This window comes from Anarhichas minor, unplaced genomic scaffold (assembly GCF_050575085.1).
Source record: "Anarhichas minor isolate MPS153535 unplaced genomic scaffold, ASM5057508v1 ptg000058l, whole genome shotgun sequence".
NCBI lineage: Eukaryota > Metazoa > Chordata > Actinopteri > Perciformes > Anarhichadidae > Anarhichas > Anarhichas minor.
This window is the reverse complement of record NW_027466504.1, coordinates 1721739-1748306: the sequence shown is the minus strand read 5'-3', so window position 1 is coordinate 1748306 and position 26568 is coordinate 1721739. Positions and strand designations below refer to the sequence as shown.

At 41.5% G+C, this 26568-nt stretch overlaps 1 protein-coding gene across 4 annotated transcripts in view; it reads right to left on the bottom strand.

The window, feature by feature from the left end:
* Positions 1-6394: 6394 nt before the first annotated feature.
* ttc27 (tetratricopeptide repeat domain 27) overlaps positions 6395-26568 on the bottom strand; it is a 73808-nt gene continuing 53634 nt past the window's right edge. For 3 of the 4 annotated variants that reach the window (XM_076076680.1, XM_076076681.1, XM_076076683.1), the window contains 10 exons: positions 26218-26313; positions 24429-24551; positions 18721-18948; positions 17911-18009; positions 17469-17521; positions 16665-16830; positions 10975-11172; positions 10675-10786; positions 8002-8102; positions 6395-6750 (listed from right to left, as the gene is read on the bottom strand). In XM_076076680.1, coding sequence (XP_075932795.1) covers positions 6625-6750; positions 8002-8102; positions 10675-10786; positions 10975-11172; positions 16665-16830; positions 17469-17521; positions 17911-18009; positions 18721-18948; positions 24429-24551; positions 26218-26313 — 1302 coding nt within the window. In that variant the 3' untranslated portion in view covers positions 6395-6624. Of the gene's footprint in view, positions 6751-8001; positions 8103-8741; positions 10328-10674; positions 10787-10974; positions 11173-16664; positions 16831-17468; positions 17522-17910; positions 18010-18720; positions 18949-24428; positions 24552-26217; positions 26314-26568 lie in introns of those variants that run through there. The other variant, XM_076076682.1, reaches the window with a different exon arrangement.

Sequence of the window (26568 nt, the reverse complement as noted above, 5' to 3'; positions counted from 1 at the left end):
TCAGGGTCAGAAGTACTGGAGGACCAAAAACCATACCTGTAGCTCGAGGAGGTTGATATGTTGGTTCCTTCTGCAGGAGGCTACACACCACCAACCGCTCCCCAGCAGGTCCCCCCCAACCAATCGGAGTTGCATCCGTGAACAATGTGATGCAGGATCGTCCAATGTGACATCTTGCCCACTGCGGCGTTCTCTCCTCCAGATGTTTAACGCGTTGAGTGACAGATGAACTCGATCCTTGACAACAAGGGCTCAAAGAGGATCATCCCGGTCCTTCACGCTGCTGTTGCAACTCTCTGAATCAGAGTATTTATTTGGCTGATGCTATGGTCCAGACAGTCTGACCTTAAAACTACAGCCATTAGCACGAAATTCAGTACCAGTATTTCTTAAAAATTGAGCTTACATGTACTTACACCTACAATAAACTCATATTCAGTTGTTTTTTTCAATGTGGTAAACTCTGGGCACCTACTTCATGGCATACTACTGAGCTCTTATGAGGACACAAAAAACATATTTGTTAAATGTTTTGATGCACATGAAAAACTGCCTAAAAACAGGAAACTATCTGGTGCTCATCCGAAACATTTCATATGTACCAGTTCATCCTTTTCACACATATTTGACTATATTTTCTAGATCTAAGATATGGTGGAGTAATGTCTACCTGAGCAGAGAATGAGGTCGCTCTCCAGCAGCGTCAGTGCTGGGTTTAGTGCATGTTTATGCACCCACCCTCCTAACACTGTTACCTCTACGTTTGCTATAGTTTGCACTTTTAGCGCGGCTGGCACTGTTCATGCTGCGAGCCACCATCCTAGCCGTCGCCGCGTTGAGAGGCAATAGAAATGCTCCAAATCACTTATAGCACCTTGAAAGACAAATTCCAGGAACCATATGCACAATGTTTAGAGCAGTCTGAAGTATGGTAAAGAGCATATATTCCTTATAACCCTTTTATAAAACATTTAATGCATGGATAATGTTGCGTACATGGGTTTTGTGCATACACATTGTTAATACATCTGATCCCTGTGTGTTTTAACAAATAACAGTTGCTTGGCATCTTTTATCCCACCACATACTTCCCCTGTAACCAAAAATTTCAACTTTTTGACAAATATCTGCACCCACCCTGGATGTTTTGCTGTTTTCCTCGACCACATGCCACCATAGGCACAATTGTGGGTAAACAATAAATTGATTCAGCATGCGCCCCATATCCCGACTCGTGTTTATTTCTTTCATCTATTTAATCAGATCAATGAAGTAATACGTGTACTCATTTTGGTTGACAACTTTCACACATTTAACCAAACAACTTTCCCTCACAGAACATGGATGGAAAGTGTTTGCTTTTGTTTGTTAGTGGTTATGTGCTTGTGAGACAGATCTGGGCTGTGGAACCTGCTGCTGCATTTGGGCCCATGAAATGTGATGGTTAGCAGAACCTAGAGACAGACTGTGACAGACAGCTTCCTTGGGAAAGAGGGTGGAGGCATGGAGCCCTTTGCCAAACTTGTGGGGAAAGACATGGCAAGGCTCTGAGGAGGGCTGCAGTCATGATGCGTAATTGCAGATGATGCAACATTTTAAAATCCGGGAAGAGAGTTCATTCATTCAGTCAGCCTGGATCTGAGTCATCCACACAGAGACTGCTTTCATCAAGGACAAACATGTTTGAAACAGGTGTAGGAAGGGTAGTTCAATAGGAGATAAATTATGTATATATATGATGAAATCATGTTCTGTGTTTTTGTTTCTTCTTTACTCAGATCTCATTTGTGGTCACTACTTGTTTGTGTGAATGAGCCCCATAACCAGTCAGCAATATGACCTGTGACTGGATGTTGGCATCATCATTAAGAGCTGAAGGCATATTTGGCTGCAGAGACTAAGCTTCAACTACTTGTTGGGGCCTCTGATGATAAGGTGAGGGTTGGCATGAACCTATCTTAAATCCTCCAAATTAAACAACAATATATGTAATTTGTAGCTGACCCCAGAACAACACATATAAGCGTTTTGTTAATATAAGGTATTGTTATAATTGTTCTTGATGTGCATCTCTCTCGCTCTCTCTCTGTGTGAATGTTGGGTAAATTAAATATTCAGTGCATCAATATAACAGCAAACAACTATTTGCAATGTAAAGATATAGTTGAATAATGTCTATCTGAGCAGAGAATGAAGTTGCTCTCCCTCTGTAATTGTTGTAATTCGAGCCTCTCCGTTCGTGGTTTACATAGCCGGGCCGGCCGCATATGCTTTTAGTGCATGTTGGTGCATGTGAGAGTGCCCCGCTGGCTAGCTTATGGCCACCGCTTTGCACTGCTCTCAAACGGTGGTTACAGCCCCCCCTACCAGCAGTATTGTCGATGTTTGCACTGTTAGCTGTGAGCCACCGGCTCAACCTTGGTATGAGAGTATGGTCTAGAGCTGCTCTATATGAAAAGTGTCTTGAGATAACTTCTGTTGTGTTTTAGTGCTATATAGATAAAACTGACTTGACAAATGTGTCTCGTCTTTCCTCTGTGGTCCTGGTTCAATATTTTAAGACAAACAGACAATTATTACCCGATTCTGCAGTTTCCTTCATTTCTACGGAACTTTTTAGCGTTTTTCAGATCAGTTTAACTGATCTGAAAACTGATCTGAAAACTGAAAACTGATCTGAGTTTATCAGGTTTAACAACTAACAACTTCACTGTTTTGAGTCAATCTCAGCAGCAGCAGGCAGTTGTTTTCAGTGAAAAAGCTCCGATCAACCCACTGTACACTACCGGCCCAGCAGCAAATATTAGCCAGATACAGCTAGAGACTAGCTGGTGAACACAGTGGAGCATTTAGCAGCTAAAGAGACCAAAACAGAGCAAAAATCAATCTGTTAATGTTGATGTGTTTGCTGGATGTTTTTAACAGGCTATTGCTAACATGTTCACCAGAACAACTTAATCAGTTGATAATATGTAGATGTTACAGCTTCCTCCACAGCCCCCAAAAGGTGGCCAAAAATAATTAGATTCATGCTTCTTTATGTCAGATCAGCCTATTAAACACATCCAGCAGGCACATGGACACATGAAATATTTCAGGGGAAAATAATGTAGGCCTACATCCTGACCTGGGTTTGCATCCAAGAGATGTGTTAGACCTCATTATGCAAGGTATTTTGTTTAATAACTCACAAGCTGGTAGGCATTATCTGTGTTGTCTAACAAGACGTGATTGGATAATTTATGGCAGAGACAGGGTCAGAGTTCCATTAAACACTATGGCATGATTAAAGCAGCTATAATCAATATTTTATGATAACAATATAATTCATACCAATGTTGAAACAATGTGACGATGTGAAAGGGGTTGCTCGTTGTGATGAACTTACAGAGAATTGTCATGTGACTTTCCAGCTCCCCTTTACAGAGCTGAGAGCTGAATAGAGAGTTTCAGCTCATGTTTAAACGTCAGGCCCACAACTGTACTGCGCTGGTTCAATGTCACTGCATTCAGTGTCATATTCAGTCACAGCAAGCAGACATAGTGAGCGCCTAGCTGGTGACCATACTGGAGAATCTCAGGAGTTGGTAGAGACCAAAAACAGCTAAAAGAGACAGAATATTGGGCTTACATTTATCAGGTGATTAGAAAAACAACTCCGAATGAATTTGAATTGTTCCATAAATGCTGGATGTGTAAATAAGCAACCATTTTCTAACAAGTTCACCATATTAACATAAAAGCTGATTATATACTGTGTTAATTCTTGCTTTTGGTGCCTCCAAGTGGCAGAAAAAAAATCTTAAATATTTAACATGTAATAAATAATCAGGGTCATTCCACCTCAATACCATTTCACTATTACTGGAAAAACATGAAACAATGATATTTAGCAATGATTGTGCATTTAGGGGTTCATTCAAGTTGTTTTTGCTCAGATAATTGATATTTTTGGTGTCATAGAGTGATTACGGAGCTTATATCGACACGTTTCATTGTAATCATCTCAGATGTCAGTGCTTCAGTCCAATGAGGAAGAATTCTGTGTATTCTGAGTGAGTCTGGGGCAGAACAAACTAACTTGTGTTTGCTTCTATCAAAGCTCTCCTCTGGGTGATGACAACGGCAGCAAATCACTCTTATATGGTTGATCTAGAAATAGCATTCTGGGAAAATGATAGAACATTAGTCACCACTTCTGACTGACCCTGTGATACAATGTGGTGATGAATGAATGATACAGGGCCTGAAATGGGTCATTATTTTGGGCCCTTTTTATTCCATGACTGGTGTGTGTGAGGCTGAGAATGTGGATTTAATGCCCCCCAACCTGAGTGTTACTTCATATAGCATGCTAGGCAGATGTCTGAAGCAATGGGAAACCACTAACCAGTACCTTTAAGTACTACAATATATCCAACATGCAGTACGTTACACATTGCTGTAGCTTTCCAATCCCTCACGATAACAGCCATATCATCCATGAACAGTGGCTTTCATTAAAGCATTTATGTATCCTTATCTTAAACAAGTCCTTTCCATTCTTATCAGTCTGACACAATAGGCTTTCCCTTCAAAGCAGAGGCTCTGTGTGCTGTGATGAAATGGTCCAGAAAAAATAAAACACAAGCTCCATTGTAGTAAAAAAAAACAAGCAAGATAAAAACCCTGAGCAATGCCACGGTCATTTCCTGCTGAGTGAGGAAACAAATTGGAAGGGCAATTGTGGGATCCTCCCTGCACTAACTGCAGGGCAGCAGGATGAGCTGGCCTCTGACTGTGTGTGTGTGTGTACTCACCATCTCTCGGGAAATGAGGAAATGATCTCTCAGAGCATCAGTGTGCACTCTGGTTTTTAATAGCTGAGCACACAAAGTGGAGTTGGTGCAGAGTAGTAAACTCTAAAATGGAGTGTCCAAAAAGGTGACCTCATTGGCAAAATAAGTTGTGTGATTGTTGCCAAAGCTGTGTTTGAATCCTGTTCAGAATTGTATTACAATTCAGGGATAATGTGAATTTGTGATAGTTAAAATATCTCCCATTTAGCAAGAGGAGCTACAGAAGTATCAACAAACTCCTGGCAAAATGGCAACAGACAGAAGGTACAGAAGTAGCATCTTATTGGGCTGACTAGAATTAGGTAAACAAAGCATGGGACTACAACATCCATTTCTTCATATACGTTTACATTCCACTTCCTTTTTTTGTCATTTGTTTTACAGTAAAGACAATCCAAACATCTATTGCAGGTCTAGAGAGAGGGATCCCTCAGTGGCTCTTCCTGAGGTTTTGTCTATTTTATTACTGTTAAGGTTTTTTTCCTTGTCCAAAGCAAAGCCAAAGGACAGAGGTTGTCATATGTTGTACAGATTGTAAAACCCCTTGAGGAAAATTTGTGATATCGGGCTATATAAATAAAAATGACTTGACGGGATTATGCTGCCGTTTCCATGAGTCAGCATTCCAATCATTTTACCATCATTTCCTTAACTTAACCATAGATACAGCAGGTCAGAAAACAGGTCAAAGATTCGGTTTTGTCATATGCATTAAGGAATGCACTGACGAATGTCATCGTGCTGATAAGTTCTCAAATCTTCAGTCAGGTTTAAGAGTAATCTAAAGGCTAACTTTGGAAGATATCCTCTATATTTGACAAACTGACTCTTGAAGCCTCATGTTGGCTTTAGATGAGCTTTGGATTACAGTTTCGCACAAAACAAGGATTTCCATTTGGAAGCCATTTTAGAGGGGATCTTAATATGCTTCCGTTTCAATGGTTTTAAGACAGACTTGAAAAATTGTGAACCTTATCTTTAACATGTGTTTCATTGCCCTCACTGGTTTAAAGTCTCAAGACCGCTGCATCTTTGACAGAAATGCACACTGGTGCACTTGGTAATGGTAAACGGCTTTCTAGTCTTCCGACCGCTCAAAGCGCTTTAACACTACATGTCAACATTCAGCCACTCACACTTATTCATACACTGATGGCAGAGGCTGCCGTACAAAGCGCCACCTGCACATCAGATTCTAATCTAATCCTTCCCACACCAATGGCACAGTGAACAATAGTGATGTCACATTGTACCGAGTCACCTTGGAGTACACTTTACATCACTGCAGCAAGGTAAGAAATCAAACCACGACAGTGAGCAAAACCTACATCTTTAGCTGCTGGTAAGCTACTCTAGAATACTGCACACAAATGCATTCATGGCAACAGAACTTGTAAAATATAACAGACTTTAACTCAGAGGTAGCAGATCAGCCTGCAGAAGTACGGTAAACTAGCCTCAGAGTGAGGAGAGGCAAATGTAAGCAAATGTAACACTTAAACAACTAAATCATTTACTTTATCTAATGCCCCAGAAAAAACAAAAGCAAGCATTCACAATTTTAAATATTTTACTCTTTGATGCCTTACAGTCATTGTTTACATTCCAATGTGGATATAGAGGTATAAAAACATCACAATTACAAAATGAGACCTTTGGCTTTTCATTTCTAATTTGATCTATTGTTATTCTCAGTTGTCACATGAGAAACTCATACAGGCTGATGACTGCAGCCGAGTGTCTGTCTGTGATGAGTCTTTCCTGCTGGCGAGCCTTCAGCTGACGGTCACTGTGATTGGTCACGCAGCTTCCCGCTCAGCTCCTGCAGCTCTGTGATGAGTTGTTCCAGAGCAGCGACACCGTCCTGCAGCTCGGCGTGGATCTGACCCGTCGCCACATCTGTGTGCGTTTGCTGGAACAAAGTAATGCAGAGGACAAAGATAAAATAATAATGTAATGCATTGAAGGGTCAAATTGTCAACATTGTTAATTTTGGACTTATTAACAGTGAATGATTTGGATGTACAGAGAAGCAGATTCCGTGCCTTAATATGCTGTTACCATTCATTCATTCAGAGAGTGGACTTAAGAGTTGGAATCCTTCAGTTATACTTTAAAGCACATCACATCAACATTGAATCACCTTATTTAGGACCTCTGGCACAGTGTGAGCTGAGCAGCAACTCCTCTGCTCAATCAGTGAAACTATATTATTAGCTAATGTAACGTTAGATCAGCAGCCGGAGTGAGACCGATAGCTGTCATCAAGATCAATGTACGGGAGATCTGCTATCCTCAGCTTGGTCAGAGGATACGTACCAGTTTTTTATTGTTACAAAGTATAAGACTACATTCAGCAATAAATACAGTTCCTCTTTTGAATGTAATGATAAAATGTATCAAAGTAATGTAGCTGGTTTATCTAGTTACAAATGAATTATCAAGTTCTTTGAAGTTGACAGCAAAATAATGTTTGAACCTTTTGTCAGTGGCAGTCCTGAGGAGTACTGAATTACCCTCTGTTGAGCCTAAAGATTCTCCTTTGTTTCTCTAAAGTTATGCCTAAAACCAAATGTACAATATCCATTCTCATAACATTGTAACATGATGTTGTAGCACTCATCGGGTGTACAGTTTTCACATCAATACTGGGTTGGGTTCTCATCTTGAGGTTTCAGACCATGAATCACTCAAGATCCCACCCTGGATGACCTGGATGTTGTATGCTTGTAAATCTGCATCTCCACCATTTGTCTTAATGGACCTGTTTAGACCGACAACTTTAATGATGTGGCCCAGTAAAAGTGTTGTGGATGGTCTACGTGAGCTCCCTGGTGCCACTCTATACCTGCTTGTTGTGCAGATAAAGAGCCACGGCTTCATAGAGAAACTATGGACATGATACTTCAATGCCAGCTCCTGCAGTATTATCAAGCAAGAGGCAGCTATAGCTCTATAGATTGCATATGTTCTGCTGTATTTCTGTTGAAGGAAGTCACATCTGTCCTCTACATTTTATAGTTTGTGGTCGACATTTCCTTTATGACACTGACGCAAGAAAACAGGAATAAAAGGCAGTGACGTCTTTGTTGCCATGCGCTCTACCATCAGCCTTGAGTCAAGGGAAGTGTGTGAGTGTGTGTGTGTGTGGGGGAGGCTGTACCTTAGCTTTGGTGGCCAGACTCTTGAGGCTGAGGCGGGTGGAGGAGAGCATCTGAAGAGCTTCTGTTGGATTACTTTTCTTCTTACAGCAACTCATGGTCACTGAGTGTGTGAGAGAGAGAGAGAGAGAGAGAGAGAGAGAGAGAGAGAGAGAGAGAGAGAGAGAGAGAGAGAGAGAGAGAGCGAGAGAGAGAGAGAGAGAGAGAGAGAGCGAGAGAGCGAGAGAGCGAGAGAGCGAGAGAGCGAGAGAGCGAGAGAGAGAATGGATCAAGCTGGTTGGATTTGTTGCTTTTGAGTCTCTGTTGTGTTTTGTCCTGGATTTCACTTCTCTGCGTGTTTAAATGGTACTAGTTCAGTGCACGTTCAAAACTTTCCGGGACGATTGCAACTTGACACTGCGCTGCGCTTCCTTGGTTAATGAGCAGTACACCTGTCATGACATAGTAGCAAATGACGCAGTCATTTGGGTTCAAAAGCTCTCACTAACAATGGCAGGGATCGAGTTGTACCCAGCATGCGGTTTCCCGGTGTAACAGTTAATATTGTAGCTAGTGACGAAGAGCAAACTGTACTCAGCATGCTGTTTGGCCGTGTAACGGTAAATATTGGCCCCCAGCGGTAGTATAAAAAAAATTGAGGTGGAAAATAACCAATTACATTTACCAAAGAAGAGGATTTATGTACAACTCTGAGCTACTTTACTTTGGTATTTCCATTACATGCCACTTCAACTCCACTTCATTTTAGAGGAAAATATTGTACATTTTAATAGTTTCTCTACAGGCAGAGTCAGATTTGACATTTTCAGTTCAATACCCATATTGACATTTGGTACATTGATAATGAAATATAAGCTAACATTAGCATTTCAACAAATGCACAACAAACATTTTAAACAAGGATCCCTTCAATGTGATTATTTAGGAGCTGTGGCTAAGCAATGTATGAAGAGCACATTTTAATGTGTAAAACTAAACTTGTGAGCTCTAATCAGTTTATGAAATATGATGGATTGTTGAAGAAATTCAAAAAATAGTTACAACTTTACAAATCTAAATGATGTTCACACTTTATATCAGTAATAACAAAACATATCTAATAATATAAAGTCACACTGTGAAAGGGACTGCATGAGTTCTGCACAATAGATTAGAGCTGAAACAATCAATTAGTCGATCAACAGTACAATAGTCTGCAATTATGTAAACAATGGATTCATCGCTTAAGTCATTGTTTCTAGTAAAAAACATGAATTGGTTGCAGCTTCTCAACTGTAAGCGTTACAACTTTCTCTTTATTTAACATTTTAAACTAAATAAAAAAACGATACATTTGAAAAAATTGACTTGGCTTTTGTGAATTGTAACGTTGGCATTTGAAAGACAAAACGAATAATCAAAAAAACAGGAAAATAATCTGCAGATTATCAGCTTCAGCCCTATACAGCCCTAATGAACACACCAGTACACTTTGCTGATAGCTTTGTATGTCAGCTGGTTTGGGGCCAGAATAATTCATACTGGTGATACGTTTAACAGGTCTCTCCAAATGAAAAGGAAAACTAGCCGTTTCCTGCCTTCTGGTTCTGTCTCTAAAGGTCAAGCTGTTGGGATTTTTGATGCTCTGCTGCATCTGTCCTTTCTTTGGAGTCTTGTAGTCTGTGTGGATGCAGCACCCACACATACAATGGAGCTAAGTGGAATGTGTATTCCAGGGTGGAGGTGGAGAGTACTGAGAAACGTTTCACTGTCTACTTAATTACACAGTGGCATACTGATGTAATGCTTATACACAGAGTTCAGCTGCTAACGGTCAATATTCCTTTATCTAAAAGTGCCAACCAGTGGACGCCTGCATTACTTTCCTCTGGTAACCAGAAAGAAGAGTCCTACGCTGCACTGCAAAGCCAAAATGCTTAAAATGAGTACTCTACTGATTCAGCATTTAACTACAACATTGTGCAGGTATTATGTAATTTGAATATGAATATCTACTGAAGAGGATTAGGGCCCCGATTGAAAAATGTATTTGAGTTCAGAGTTTAAAGTGGATGAAATGAAGTGAAAGTTAGAATTCTGACTTAAAACTGACTTTTTTCATTTCCCCATGTGGCCCTATTCCTTTAAATATCAGTAGTACACAACAGAAAACACTTCACTTATTACCAATCTGATTGATTGATTCATTTAATGTTCCAGAGGATTTGAAACAACATTTGAACTCTCAACTTTGGTAAAGAAACTAAAATGACCCGTTGGTTTCTCCGGTAGAAACACAGGTAACGTTCTTGAGTTTCTAAAGAGGTCTGTGGTTTACTGGACGAGGTTCTGCAGTAGAAAAAAGGTTTTGGAATATGAACAGTAAAGTGGTAACTTAATGTTGATTACGATTGCTACAAATCCTTATTACAATATTCAAAAAGTTATTGTGGACATTACTGCTTTCAATTTAAGCTTTTGTCAAATCTGCTTTGTCAGTTTTGTCAGCAACACGAGGCAGTACGAAGGACTTCCTGTTAGACAGACGGTACTACTGTTTAGTCAAAAGGTATTCTTAAATGGTTTAGTCATGGCAAAGTGAGACTCAGTAGCAGCGTATCAAACGTACAGGATCCCTGGAAGAAAACAACACGATGGTTTCTGAGTCTGTTTCTACAACTGGATGGTGCTCTCACCTTCACCCATATTGATGGCTCTTTTGATCACCTCCTTGAAGAGACCAGGTTCTTTATCCCAACCACCAGCCTGAACCTTGCAACGATGGGCCTTAGACAGGAACTGGATAGCCTGAAAAGAACCACACCATAACACCAGCATCGTATTAGGTGGCTACACAGAAGTCAAATACAGTCATGTCTGTTTATTTTGATTTTTGCTCGGCCGATTACATTGCAGGCAGCATGTGAAACAATTTTGCTAAAATGAATTCAATCATTGCAGGTCAAAACATTTCAAATATCATCATTAGCACCAACCTTTTCGTTGTCATCCGGGTTGGCGCTGTGCCCGTCTCCGTACAGCAGAGCGTACTGCTGCCATATCTCACAGTTACTACTGTGGCGGGAACTGACCCGCCCCAGGAGCTCCTTCAGTTTGGACCGGAGAGTCTCTGCCTGCACACCCTGCCTGTCCGTCAGGTTTTCAACAACTGCTCTAACCAGGATCTGTAGAATCTGCCAGAAAAAAAAAAAGAAAAAAAAAAGATCAACATCAGGTTTGTGTTCAAAGATAAATCACAAGTCATGAAGTTTCAGGGTTTGAATTCCGCATGGAGTCCTTTAACTACTGATAATTAAAAGCACAGTGCTCAGGACTGCCAAAGAAACCAATGAAGGAGCAGCAGGATGGAAAGCAACTATGTTTATGGGAAATGTGGTTGAACTTTTCCCAAACAATTGCACTCATGATGCCATTGGCACGAGAGACTGCATATAATCACTGCCGTGGTCTCCAATGTTTATCGTAATCATGCCACAGTTATCTAGTAATGATACACAAAAACTCACACTGCTCTCTATAAATTAAGTTTTAATGTTTCTGGTTACAATCATTGAGGTCAAGTCAGGTGTTTTAAATCAGCTATGAAAGATGAAACACCTGTCACGATCAGGCTTTGCCCTGTGTGTTCTGTGTCTGTTTCTTTCTGTAGCTCCTCACTCACCTAATCAGTTCATTCAGTGCACCTGCCAGTCACACTCACCTCATCAGCTCATTACTCTCACCTGTTCACTCTGCCTAGTCACTATTTAAACCCCTGTCTTTCACTCACTCACTGCCAGATCATTGTTTTTGTTTCCTACCTACCCGCCCGTTTTGCTCTTCCTGTTCCCGGTTTCCCAGTCTGTCTGCCCTGTTTTTGCCTGCCTTGTCCTGCCGGATTTACCCCCCTTGTCTCGTCCTTGGATTACCTGTTTTTGTTTCGTGAGTTATTAAAACCTCTTGTTCACTACTCTGACTGTCTGCATTTGAGTCCTCATTATGTCCCGTGACAACACCATTCATTTCAAAAACATTATTTTGTATGGAACTCATTATTATGATACAGAGCAACGTTATATGTAACAATTTCCAATAAAACAATGTATAGGTCATATACACAGCGACAGCACGTACCGCTGTGAAACAATGAGGTTTTATTCTTCAGATTCACAGCTTTGTTCTCACTAACCTACGTCCCCGCGTTCATTCACTCTCTAGACCTCCGCTATGCTCTCTCACTTGCTCGCCTGTTGAGCTGGAGAGGAACAGCAACCAACAATGTGACTACATATGCCTTCAATGGTGAAGACGAGACTAAAACTGAATAAAAAGTACTCATTGAAAATCAGAACTAAAAAGAAATGCATTACACTTTTCATCACAAAATCAAAACTCAACGACAATGTGACAGATGGTCAAATGAACTTATTACTTAGTCCTCCGTGCTGCTTTGGAAGAAACAGATTAATGGACTAAAAACAATCCACTGAGTATTAGATAAGAAGTAGCAACAGAAAAGCTGTGACCAACTAGGAAAACATGCAGGCAGCACGCTGATTTACAAAAAGGTAGGCTAACGTCACCTCATCAAGTGCTGCTGAATTCCAGGATCAATGTCGTTGGTTTACCAACTAGTTTCTCCTCTCAAGCTAAACCCAGACAGTGAGCGGTATATTAGTGAACTGAGTCCAGCTTCTGAATGATTCGCTGATCTGCAGTGGCGTAAATAGGTGGCTGCATTTGTGCTAATGCTAGGTGAGCAGGAGCAACAGAGAGGGAGCGGCTCTGAGGAGGCAGACTCATCCCTATCCCTGGCAGAGGTCGCTGAGGTAGTCAAAAAGCTCCTCAGCGGCAAGGCGGTGAATGAGATTCGCCCTGAGATGCAGAAGAATATGGACATTGTTGGGCTGTCTTGACTTCGGTGTTGCGTGAAAGTGGGGGACAGTGCCTGTGGAGTGGTAGACCTGAGTGGTGGTCACCATTTTAAAAGGGGGGACTAGAGGTTGTGTTTCAATGGTGCTGGAAAGGAGGCTCCAACCGCCTGTCTCACCTCAGATCCAGGAGGAGCAATGCAGATTCCATCCTGTTCGTGGAACAGTAGACCACCTCTTTACCCTTGCAGGTCTGTTGGAGCGGTCATGGGAGGTTTACCCATCCAGTCTACATGTGTTTTGTGGACTTGGAGACGGCTTAAGACGGTGTCCCCCGAGGAGTACTGCAAAAATATGGGGCACCAGGGTCGTTGCTACGAGCCATACAGTCCTTGTATGACCTAAGTGAGACTCTGCACAAAGTCAGACAAGTTTCCAGTGGGTGTTGGCCTGCGCCAGGGTTGTCCCTTGTCACCGGTTCCGTTTGTGATTGGACAGAATCTTAAGGCGCAGCTGGGGAGAGAATTGCATCTTGGCTCTTTGCAGATAATGTGGTTCGATAAGCACGCGACCTTCAGCACGCACTGGGACGGTGCGAAGCGGTCCAGATGAGAGTCTATGGTTCTCTGCCGGTGGATTACGATCTTCGGGTTGGGACTGATTTATTACTCCCAAGCTAGGGAGTTCAAGTATCTTGTGGTCTTGTTCATGAGTGAGGGTAAAATGGAGCACCAGATGGACAGGCTTGGTTCGGTGCAGCGTCAGCAGTGATGCGGGTATAGTACCACACTGCAGACTGAGTTGGAGAGATTTACCAGTCCATCTACGTTCAGACCCTCACTGGGTAGTGACCAAAATAATGAGATTGTCACTGCAGTGACAATTAAGGTAGATCAACTGAAAGGCACACTAACTCTGTAACATCATGTTAGACATCATACAAGACGCCGCAGAGGACGTGGAAGATACAAATGTATCTTCCACATCTTCTCACACCTGAACACAAAGGCTACCAGAAACGGGCCCCTGAAAGACCTTGAGGTTGTCTATATTTTCTCTGACATTAGGGTGAATGGATGACTTATTGAGGTTCCTGCTGGATCCAGTTAAAGTGGGAAAGTAATAATCTCTCTGTTGAGAAAAAAGACAAATAAGACAAATGATGGGCTCAAATTTTGAAGTTGACTTTTTGATGGAACAACGGAAAAGAGGAAAACCTCTACTATTTTCTCTCAAGGGATCCTGTGTGTGACTACGGTTCTTGTGTATCCTATTTAACCCCATGAGGCATAAAGCTGAGCCATGTGACCCTCGGCTCCTTTGAAATCTATCAGCTAGTCAAAGCCCTTCTGTCACCCTCTACAGATTCCATAGAGAGGAATTCATGGTGGTCCCTGTCATTATCTCCCCTTCATGACTGATCCGACTCTCGTGCTCTGGGACCTGGGCTAAAAACAACCACAAGGAGGAAAAATGAAATATAATAAGGCTTTGTTCAAATGGGACTGAGATCTGATTATGTAGTGATAGGAGTGTCGCCACTATTTATGCAAAACACAATTGAAAGGAGTGAGATGGATGTTAGTCAAAATAGAACGGTAAAAATGGAATAGTCAGTTGAAGTGATGAGACTACTCTTATGTAACACTTTGACAGGTTTGTTTCACTGAGAAAGGAAAGTGAGAGGGGGCAGTGGTGGATCTAATTAAAGCTGCACCACAGACAAAAAACATCAACATGAAATAAATATACATTATGCTTTGGTACAATACATCAAACATGGTTCGCACAATCGCAAAGCAGTGTTCTTAGGTACAGAAAGACATTTAAAAACAGTTATGTCATCGGACCGTCAATGTTCACATGAAAATGATTATTGTGTCCCTCATGAGTGCGTCGTTTGCTCAGATCAACACCTTCTTACTGTGGAGAGTAACCAGCTGCTACACCTTCAAGACCTGGCATATCAGAAGTGGCAGAAAGAAGTTCCTCTCTGCGTCTTTGTGAAATAGGTTGTGCTAAAAGCTTGGTGATGTGGGACTGCTGGGAGGTGAACTACTGTAGATATCTATAAATCCAGAGTGTTCTAAAAGCAACCATATGTACTCCCAGCATTCTCTTTTAACCTTTAAGGTTGTGAGTTTGTGTTGTAAAAGGAAATTTAGAGAATGAGGAGGAAAACAGGTCCAGAGCCAAATTCCATTTACTAAGTGATCTACTTAGAACCATATCATGGAGGCTGCTGCTGCTGAGCTTTTCAACTTTTACATCTTGCAGCCTAATTGATGCGACTGATGGTGGCGCAACCAGCATAAATGAACATGCTGAGTGAGAAGTTGTCTAAACATAGATACACCAAAAGGAAGAAACTTCGAAGTAGTTTGGGTCTTAGTTGAACACAGGATGTAATTTCCAAGTCACAGCTGTAATTTCAACCAGTCCCACTGAGCTGAAAGATGATTCCTTTAAATCCAACTGCCCAAAGCTACAAGACTAAAATGAATACAGGGCTGCAGCAGAGAATTAATAACGCCACCTCTGGCTGTGTTGGTTTGTTTATTCAAGGCCGATGGTTCATATTCTACTTAGAATGTGTTGGTGGGTGTGCAATTACTGAGGTGTGCTTTAGCGAGGCTTTTCCTTTAGCTGTTGGAAATGACTCGGCATGTGGCCACGATGAAAAAGATTATGATGCACTACAGGAAAGGAAAAACAGTTTGTCTTTGGGCTGGATTTGACATGCTGGGTGTAAGAATATGTGTACAAAATGAGCTCTGTGTTGAGACAAACTTTGTACATGAATGCCTCACTCACTCACACACAAACACTATTTTTGAACTTTTGTTATTACAATAACAACTAAGTAACACCAAAGTGTGAATTGTCATTTTCAGGAAAATTTGAATTATCCTTTTGGCCTTGTGAAACTGATGTTAGTCGCGTTATAGATTTGATGCAGAGCAGAAAAGGTGCACATACCAGTGTGTGTGTCTTATATTGACGCTGCATGAAATGCTCATCACAACAATCACTCAAGAAAGATTATTTTCTTCAATCAAAGCTTTCCTCACAAAGCTCGAAGACACTCGAAAAAGCATCGTCACCAGTGTTTTGCTTCCAGAGACATGAAGCAGATAATGGCAGAAAGACTTCAGTCATGAGTGTGTAGCAAGACTTCTTGTTGACACTCTTATAACTTAATCAACTTATTATATGATATTTTCCATCCTTTAAAAAAAAAAAAAAAAGATTTCCTTAAGAACATAATAATCTACCCAGTTTCATTCTTTTCAAATTAAAATAAAATCTAAAGCTTTATATACAAAAGTGATTACAAATGACTGTCATCTGCAATGTAGTAGGGCATAAGTTAAAACACTTCTCACACAGTGAATTTACGGAAGCAAGTACAGTATACAGAATGCTGTCACTGTAGAGCCCAGCTGCACTATTTGAATCTGTGAAGGGTGTGCCAAGTGTTCAATTAATTTTCTCTCCAGCAAGTGATTTAACTTGCCCATGTAAAAACAACTTCAGTCTCATTATAGAGAGTATTGTGGGCAGTAGAAAACATTCCCCAGTTCATTTCATTTGACTTTTACCATCTCAGCATTGATTTTGTAAATTTTGACATGTACGTTTCCGCTCCGTTCACTTTCATAACGAACCTCCACTCCTGTGAGGCACTCCTGGTACTGGTGTCAAGAACAATGATTCACTATGACAGCTGTATGATGCATGAATTCCTTCCATTACATTGTGTCAGAGAGAGAAGTATGATGTCGCCCAGGACGACATTAAGTGCAGTCCTTTACCTGGATGTCCTTGTAGTTTTCCCTGAGGTCCATCAGGCGATGGTAGGCCTTTATGGCTTCAGCAAACTCCCCGATGTCAGTGCTTACAACAAGAAAGTTCTCCCAGATCTGCCATTGTTCGTAGTTACACTTCAGTGCTTCCCGCAGCGTACAAAAGGCTTTGTCTCTGCCAAGAAAAGAGACAGACAGGAAATGACAGAGCAAAAGAAGAGACGAGTTAGCAGTGAATAAACTGACAAAACCATGAATATGCAAAATACACTACCATCAGTTATAGTAGTATTCATTTTTAAACATCTGGTGAGCAAACGTTCATTAAGAAGATAGACACGGACACACGGACACACACACACACACACACACACACACACACACACACACACACACACACACACACACACACACACACACACACACACACACACACACACACACACACACACACACACACACACACACACACACACACACACACACACACACACACACACACACACACACACACACACAAAGAGCTCTCCCCTGAGACCCGTTTGCCTTGGGAGACCCTACCAGGAGCTACTGCCCCGGAAAACATAGCTCCCAGGATCACTGAGCCACTCAAACTCCACCACGGTAAGGTGGCGATTCACGGAGGAACAAGTTGTTATAACGCTCTGTTGTGTTTAGGTCCTTTGTGCCAGTAGATAACTCTTGACTAAAAATATGCATGCAAGTTTTAAAGTTAGGGATATTTCCTGATTGATTGTGGGTATGTTATTTACAAACATTTACAACACACACCACATTCATACTCATACTCACTTCTTTTGGAGGCGAATGTGGGCTGTAGAGAGGTTGTTCCATGCTTCTGCATTCTGAAAAGTGGAGGGGGGGTAAAGAAGGAAAAAAGAGGGAAGGAGATAGTAAGGAGAGTTGTAGACAATAATACAAATAATAATACAAAAATTATAATAATAATAACAATAATAGAGCATATAGAGGAATAGTGGAGACAAATCTGTTTTAAGTATCCACTCATTTATGCACAGAGGCTGTGAAAGAGTGGTGTAGCTGATTCTGCTGCATGGTGTGTTTAATATATGTGTGTGTGTGTGTGTTCTAGACAAGGACTGTGAATTAAGGATGAAGAGTGTTACATGTAAAGTGAGAGGTTCATAGGACTGCTATTTTCTCCATGCACAAACTTGTACTTTTCCACATTATGATGTAGTTACTGACATTGTGCGTGTGTGTAGGTACTTACATCTGGCTCGAGTCCCACACACCTCTGGAAAGCCTTGGCAGCTCCCTCATAACCCTCCAGGGCAAAGTAGGCACAACCGAGAGAAAACCACACTCCGAGCTGCCCAAACACGCACACACATACATACAACACATATGGGGTGAAAGCATACAAGTAGATCCATGTATTAGATCTATGCAGAGATATTTAGTTTTTTCATTAATCCAAAAGTTGTTCATCAGCAAAAGTAATGGATTATTTTAATCCTAATAAGACTACAGTTCTGTGAGGCTGTACGTGAGACTACTTTGATAAGATGTCAACATGCTCACAAGATCCTCATGAAAAACAGAGGAGCGTCTTGAGAGAATCAGATAGCTGTCCAATCTAAAAAATAAATAAATAAATGTGTACTGCATCCAACAAGCATTCAAGCTAATTGAAATCCAAATGCTCAAATCATCTGAGAAGGTGGTAAGCAGTCTGTGGAAATAGCATCTGAGAAGGTCTGTCCCTGTGATAACGGAACCTCAGGTTACACTGAATTTATGCTGACAAAAGCAATCCTTCTCTTTTGAGCCCTTTACCCTGGAGCTTTTAGCCATTCAGCCAAGCAGCCTCAGGGGCATTACCAGTATAAGTCTGTCCCCTATTTGCATGCAGAAAAAAACCAAGATGCATTGTCAGATTTGTGATTGGGCCAACAGAGATGCATGTGTGTGGCTCAGTGTAAAGGTAAACTAGGAAGCATGTGAAATGTGTCCACAGAGAAGCGTAGAGTTCATCATATCTGGAATACGTGGTTTCCAGAAAATTTAAAGTATCTTTTACCTGCATGGTGTTGATTTTGAGCGACTGCTCAAAGCAGTCCACACACTGCTGGAACTCCTTGCTGCGGAGGTGCAGCAGGGCTTTGGAGCGCATGGCTCTGGCACTGCGTCGGCCTGACAGCTCCCACGCCCGGTCGTAGTACTGATGGTCCCTCAATATGTCTCCCAGTAGGCAGTACAGACTGGGCTTCTCCTTCTTCTCCAACTCTCTGCGAACAATCTCCTCAGACTGAAGCCAACGGATGCGAAAGGAAACAGAAGAGAGATGGATGAGGAAGAAGACATTCATTGTAAGGGATGAAAGGAAAGATGTAAACACAAATTGTGAGGCAGTGCTGGTGATCTAGCAGCAACAGAACAAACTAAATAAAGTGAAACAGGTAATGAGTAATAAAAGAACATAAGAAAGACAATTTTGTGTAAAACACAAGAGAGGAGATTTGGGAACAAAATTTGTGAGAAAAACAAATTAAGGCAGGGATTATGTTACGAGTTAAGCGACTGTCACATAACCTGTGGACATTTGCACTCGTTGCACCTCACCATGCCACTACATGCTTTGGATTGCTCTTGGACGAGCTGAGGCTCACACTGTTGTGAGGGTGGAACGGATTATTTTCTCCTTTCAAATCTCTGTATCTTGATTTAGATCGTCAAGAGTGGCGGTCTAACTCCTGAAAGGAGCCTTAGTTTCACTGCATTCCTCTGCTATATCCTACTGTCAGACGGCTGACGCTGGGCCAAGAGCCTACCCCTCCTGGAAAAAACTCAGAAAAGGTGCAACAAGATACAACATTCTGGTATTAAAGATAATACACAAAGCTTGTATTACAGCGTGTACACTGAAGATAATTAACCACACGCTGCCATGTTCCTGTTGGCATAGCTGCTAAAATAAAAGTTACAGTAACAAACACCTATTAGGGCCATCACTGTTTGTTTGAAATTCAAACTACCGTTCAAACAAGGAAGAAAACTCTGTATTTAATCTCTCTGAATTCAAAGTTCATTGTGTAGAGGATTTTGCACACTGGTGGCTGGTTTAATGATTTCATGTTGACAGCTTGTGAGTTCTAGCTATATCAAGTTTTTTCTAGTTTTCCTTTGTCATTTAATGGAAAAAGTTCCAATTTTAATAAAGGAATTACGTAGCAAAAAAAGCCGAACAAATAGAAAAACTAGCAAACATAAATCGATGTAGCAGTAATCCCCTTTTTGATTTTGTGTCATGGATGTAAGAATTGTATTGTATTTGCAATGGTTAAGTTCTTACATTATGTCTCAGAATATTTACGAGATGCATTGCATTACTTTAAGATACCGTGTCACTATGATGGAGGAAAAGAGGAGGAGAGTCAGAGTCTAGTCCAAAAAAGAGGAGCAGCATTGGACAGAGAAAAACACACTACAGACAGATGGATTGTCTTGTTATTTTGGATCCTGGTGACTACGTAACATGGACTATTGGCTGGGACTACCACACTACATGATTTAAGAGGGGAGAAAGAGACTTTTTTTATTAGACAAAAGCACCTGGTAATCCAATCGGAGAGACAGGTAATCCAAAATGCTGCCGCCAGATTACTCACTAGGACAAATAGACGGTCTCACATCACCCCCCCCCCCCCCCCCATACTCGCATTTAGGATCCACTTTAAAATTCTCACTCTCACTTAGAGAGCACTACACGGTCAGACTCCTACATATGTGGCTGAACTACTTCACCCTTATTCACCCTCTCAGGTCAAACATGTTAAATTATCTGTCTGTCCCACGCACTCGCCTTAAGACCCGTGGTGACCAAGCTTTTGAGGCAGTAGCACCAAAGCTGTGGAATGCTCTGCCTGCACACCTACATTTTGCTGTTTCTGTGAACTCATTCAAAAATCAGCTCAAGACACACCTGATTAGACTGGCGTTTGAGTAACGACTCATGTCCTAGGCCTGCTTTTAAACCATGTTTTAATGTTGTACTTTCTGTTTTTTGTGCGTTCTTAATGTCAATTATTGGCCCTTATATAGTCACATTGTGTTTTTTATGTTTGTAATTCTGGTCCTGTTAAGCACTTTGTGACTAATGTCTGTGAAAAGCGCTTACTTACAAAGCAGGCTGTAATTGAGTAACGGAGGCCTGACAGCCTGTAGGAGTCCCACTGAGGGTTCTGCACAGTCAGGAGGAGTTAGACATTCAGGTCAGTGATCAGGATCCACAAACCCGATGTCTGCACATCTCTAGGTCATGGAATTTAGAAAACTGTGTTATTTTTTCTACGTCCAACAGCAATCAATAAATAAATGCTCTGACATAAAAATAAATAAATAATAATCCTGAGTCTGTGGCTGTCACAGGACCGTAATAACTTCAATCATTTCATTTGGCCGACTGAAATGATTAGACGGGCTACCTCCCTGTCTGCTAGCTGTGAGCACTAACAATAGCCATGTGCGTTGTTATGTTCATAATAAGAATTTTTCTCCAAAGTTGTCAACCCTAGATTGAATGAGTGTGTTAGTATCCAAATACACGAAGCTGGTAAGCCATTTGTTGTATATGAATACTAATGCATACTAGAGTTCCTCATGGCCACATAATGCATGCATACATACTTAGCATGCTATGCATATCAATGTTAATAAAAATACAATACATAGTACATTAGTGAAACTCCAAGTCTGCACAGTGGGGATGTGGGTAATTAGCCAGAGTTCATGGTGTCCAGTTTCATTGTCTGTTATCTAGCAAGTGCCAATAGACAAAATATGGTTTATAATAGTCATGAGAGAGATAGTCCAAAGATATTATGTGGGATGATCATGTGACAGGTTCACATACAACACATTAGCAAAGTGTGTTTGATTTACACTGCTCGATCCAGCAGTTTTTCCCCTCTGCGATAGAACAATACGGCAGAACAATGTCCCTCGCTGGTTCAAGATCCTCCTCATAATAATGGTAATAATCCATGGTTATCGGAGCCTTCCTGTCAACTACAACCCATCTGGCCATTCACCACTGGCCTCTCTCATTAACAAGACCTTTTCACTTTTTGTTTTTAGCAAAACTCTCTAAACTCTGCTGTATGTAAAAATCCCAGGAGACTGACACTAGCCACACTCAAAGTCACCAAGATCACAATTTCATGTTTGGTGTGAACTTAAACTCTTAACCATGTCTGCATGCCTTTATACACAGAGTTGCTGCTTTTATTCATTAATTGGCTGATTAGGTATTTGCATTATCAAGCAGGTTTAACAGTGACTACCACCAAAAATGAGGCTACTGCAGAGTGTACATTTCAAACAAGATTCAGCAATCATCCCGAGCATCAAACGGGAGTTGAGTCGAAGGGACAGAATACTGCAACAGAACATCTATTGTTCCTGTTGCAGTTGTGTTTACCAGCATTAAATCTGTGCCGTGTGTTTTGACTTTGCTTATTACGGACTGAACTTATTCATATATCATGTTTCTGGTTTTGTACTACTGCTTCATCTTCTCTGCATGCGTTTCAAGTTTCAACTAGGGGTGTGTTAGTCTTGCTCAGCTGTTTTCTTGATCGTGGATAATGCCATCTTTGTACCTTTTCTGTAGTTGTACTGTTTTTGTGGGAACACTTTTGGGCCCTGACTTTTCATGAATACTAACGTTTGACTTGAAAACCATTTTATAAATCCTCCTTTACACCCCACAGCACTCAAATTGGACTCAGAGCTGATGAGGTCGGTAACAGTAAGGACTTTAACCCTGAAAGGGTATGGGTGATTTTTCAAACATTTCTACATACCTCTGGTCTTCTATTGTAAAACGCAGATTGAGCCATGTAGTAAAATCATTTTTTTTTCTTTACATGCGCACTTGGGACATGTAACAGCTTTGCGACCATAGTTCTTTCCCATTTTTTCTTCACTGTCAAGCAGTCAACAAGTGAAGAAGTAAAGAAGATGAAGATTTCTAGCGGTATCCATCTATGTACCTGCTGCCGGATCGGCTACATCCTCCTGTCAGACCTTCAAAAGCTGCCTCGGCGCTGTTCACGACGAGCTGGCACTTAACAGCTGTGGGCTGTTATTTATTATTTTTTAAATAGAATATAAAAAAGCAACTATCGAGTAATGAAAAAGAACGGATAAGAGTATTGACAAAGAACCAAAATGACAAGTAGCATCGAGAAGAGTATTAGAATCGCTAAAATCCTAACGATACTCATCCCTATTCATGTGGTACTTTGACGCACGTGTCAAACGGTGCACCTTTAATCTGATAACAGATTAGTGGGCCGCATTGGGACCATTATGGCACATAATAGATGGTCCATTCTTCTGCACAGGCAGTGCTGTGTGAAGAGAGTGTAACATCACTCATCCCCTTTTTTTCTCCACACAGGGCTAACATGGTGTTAAACGTGGCACTGTCAGTGCTTCCCTACCTTAATCTGCATGGCATATACACTATGTGGAGTGGTGTATGTTGTCTTATTGTAGACCTTAGTGTCACAGTGGGGTACAGTCTACATCAGCTTCCCCTTAACCAGATAGTGAAAGCTCTGAAAGGGCAAATCCTATACGATATAGAATGTTAGTTACGTATTGTGACACTAGATTCTATGAGTATAGGCGTAGCTCTCTAAACTGTGGGGCCCTCTGGCTCCACCTACGCCAGCTGAAGAAATGCTGGTTTAAGTAAACAGATCTATGGTTGACCAACTTTTATACGTCACAAGTGTGGACGTAAAGCAGGCCAGCGCAGTGAACAAGTGCGTGAAAAAAAAAAAATCGATACAACTTTGCATGTGCTGAACCCCATAGCGACAGCTCTAACCCTAACACCTATACTCCACCTATAATCCACAGTAACTTATAAAGACTGGAACCTACCAAACCCAAATTAGTCAGTACAGTAATCACAAATCACGGCCACTTTGTGGTCATTATAACATGGTTGTGCGCAGCACTAGACTGTTTTGCAGTTGAGCATCGATGGACAGATCTCCAGCATTGTTGTAGGTTGCGAGTCCCTTAATTGGTTCCGTTTCTGGAAAACCCAAAGACTTTCAGAGCATCCATCAGCTTTTCTTTTCTCCAGCCACAGCATCTGAAGGCCACGGTTTTTTGCTTGTGAGATTTTCTGGCTTCCAAGCCGCTGAACTGCTGTCCACACAGACAGCATTGGTCACAGTGACCTTGACATTTGACCACTAAATTCTAATCAACTCATCCACAGGTCAAAGTGGACATTCCTCAGATATGCGTGTCTTGGGGAAAGAAATGACTAATGTTCATCGTTTGAGCTCCAGGCAGCATGAGAAGTCACTCAGCTCATAGCTGCGTTTAGTGACAAGCAGATGGGTGGACTAAACCATTTTGGGCCTTTTGTAAGGGGTGGGAGGACTTAAATTGTTCAGTCTCTCAACAGACTCAACAGAACAAACTTTTCATTCTTGGCATTTCACTCTTGGGTGAAACTAAACTTTCCTACAGCTTAACAACGAGGTACCATTATTGTGGAGTCTGTGGTTGGTTCTGAAATGGGCATATTTCTAATTGCCAAATGTTTTATTGTTACTGCTATTGTTAATGCAATCCTGCTGATATGGGGGATGTGCTCACATCAGTGGAGCCATACACAGGAACAGCTAGAACATAAATTGGTTTGGTATGTGTGTGTGTGTGTGTGTGTGTGTGTGTGTGTGTGTGTGTGTGTGTGCGTACCTTGCCATGTTGGCCCAGCCTCTCATAGCAGATAACTACATCTTCCCAGAGCTCTAACTTTTCATAAATGAGCAGAGACGAACTGGTGCAGCCGAGGTCCGTCAGCAGGCTGGCCAGCTGTTTCTGTAGAGCAGGAGAGAACAAGACTAAGAGGCTATGCAGTGTTGTCAACATGCTAACAAGCGCACAGTAAAAATGCTAACATACTGATGTTTAGCAGATATTTTGTTTACCTGGTTCACCATCTTAGTGCGCGTTAGTTAGCATGCGTGTTAAGCATACAGCTTATAATGATGGAAATCATCAGTTTGCAGGTATCTGGTCATAAGTCATTGTTCACCAAATACTGTGATTGTCTGAACCAAATTTCATGGCAATCCTTCCAATAATTGATCAGATATTAATGCTGGTGGCGCTAGAAGAAAAGTCAGGGATCATCAAACCGAGTAGGATACATTATTTAAGAACAATGAAAGTCTATACAAAATGTCATGACAATCCAACCTCGTCTTCCCTGAAGCCACATCACTAGTGTCTAAAAGTAACGACTATGAAACAATGAGCTGTACTGTAGGTTTGAATGTTGTTTTTCACCTGGTCAGCAGTGATGTAACATATACTGTGTGATGTGTAGTTATAGGCCGGAAATGTTCAAAACCAACAGTAGTACGTAACATGTATAAATGCCTTCACTCTAAAGGCATTCAAATGAAATATTTTTTAATAAAAACAAAGAATGGCGCACGCAGAGAAAGAACAGAACCCCAGCCCCAACCATAAATAGGCCTCCAGTGCTTTGTCACATGCAGGCCATGGTTCTCCAGTGTGGAGAAAATGCATCACAGCACCTGCTGCAATCATCCGACTCAACCCGCTCTCAAGTCCTGAGGCGGCAATAGAGACTCTTCAATTCTAGCTTTATTGTTGTTATCAGTTATTACATGCTGTCTGGGTGATGTCTCCTCCCCCACTGATCTCTCCCTATCTTCAACACTCCTTCAACCTTGTGGACAAGGCGATCGTGGCTCACTGGATAAAGAGGGTTGTCTGGGAACCGCAAGGTCAACGGTTCAATCCTCGACTGGGACGTGTCACGTGTCGAAGTGTACCTGAGAGAGACACTGAACCCCAGGCTCCCCGGGCGCCTGTCATTGGCAGCCCACTGCTCCCTATATACAGGGATGGGTCAAATGCAGAGATAAATTTCCCCCTTAAAGGGATCAATATAGTATAATAAATTTTAAAAAAAATTTAAAATTTCTATTACCCCAATCGCTCTGGTGACACCAGCAGGTCAAAGTCAAAGAGGGATTGATTCAAAGTTTGTATCGACATGCATGGTTCCCAAATGATGTATCCTAATGACATTGTTGATCACCTGACTATTCATCTAATGCAACCGTGACATTTGACATTTCAGGTTGTTGGTGTTTTGCAATAGAATTTGGTCCAGACTCACGTCAGTCAGTCAGTCCAATACTTGTTTATGATCAAACACTTACTCAGCTAGTGACATTCCCATCAGCCCCAACACTATTTTGTTTAGTGCCAATTTGCTAAAATTAGCATGCTAACATACTTAACTAAAACCATGGTAACCACATATCTTAAACATGAGCATGTTAACGTTGACAAAACAGGCTGCCAATGTTTGCATTTAGCTTAGCTGCACCCCCTCTTCACAGAAAAGTTAATAGAGTCTTATTCATTTCGGGAATTTTCTCTTGGTTTATAAAAATGAAAAACATTCAAATTTGGAATGTGTTTTTGAAAATAAAGTGTTTCCTACCTGGACATCCCATCTTGGGGGGGCTTGGCAGGAGTAGAACCCCTTGAGCCGCTCGGTTACGGGACAGTTCTTGTCTTCAAAGTGGTCTACTATCGCCTGGAAGAGGAAAACAGAAGATGACATTCGGTCTGTTATCCGTTTGTCAATTTGCCAAACAGATAACAGACCGATCTACAGGCCAGCGCGAGCACTGCTCCTCCAAGACCCGTTTGAGAGGAGAACTTTGGCAGAGAAACTGCAGGTGACAGCGCTGATCCCAGATCAGCCTGACCTCACAATCAAACAGCAGACTAGCAGGAAAGGGAAGCAGTACATGCAAAGCTTCTCTAGTAGCTGTACACCAGACAGGTT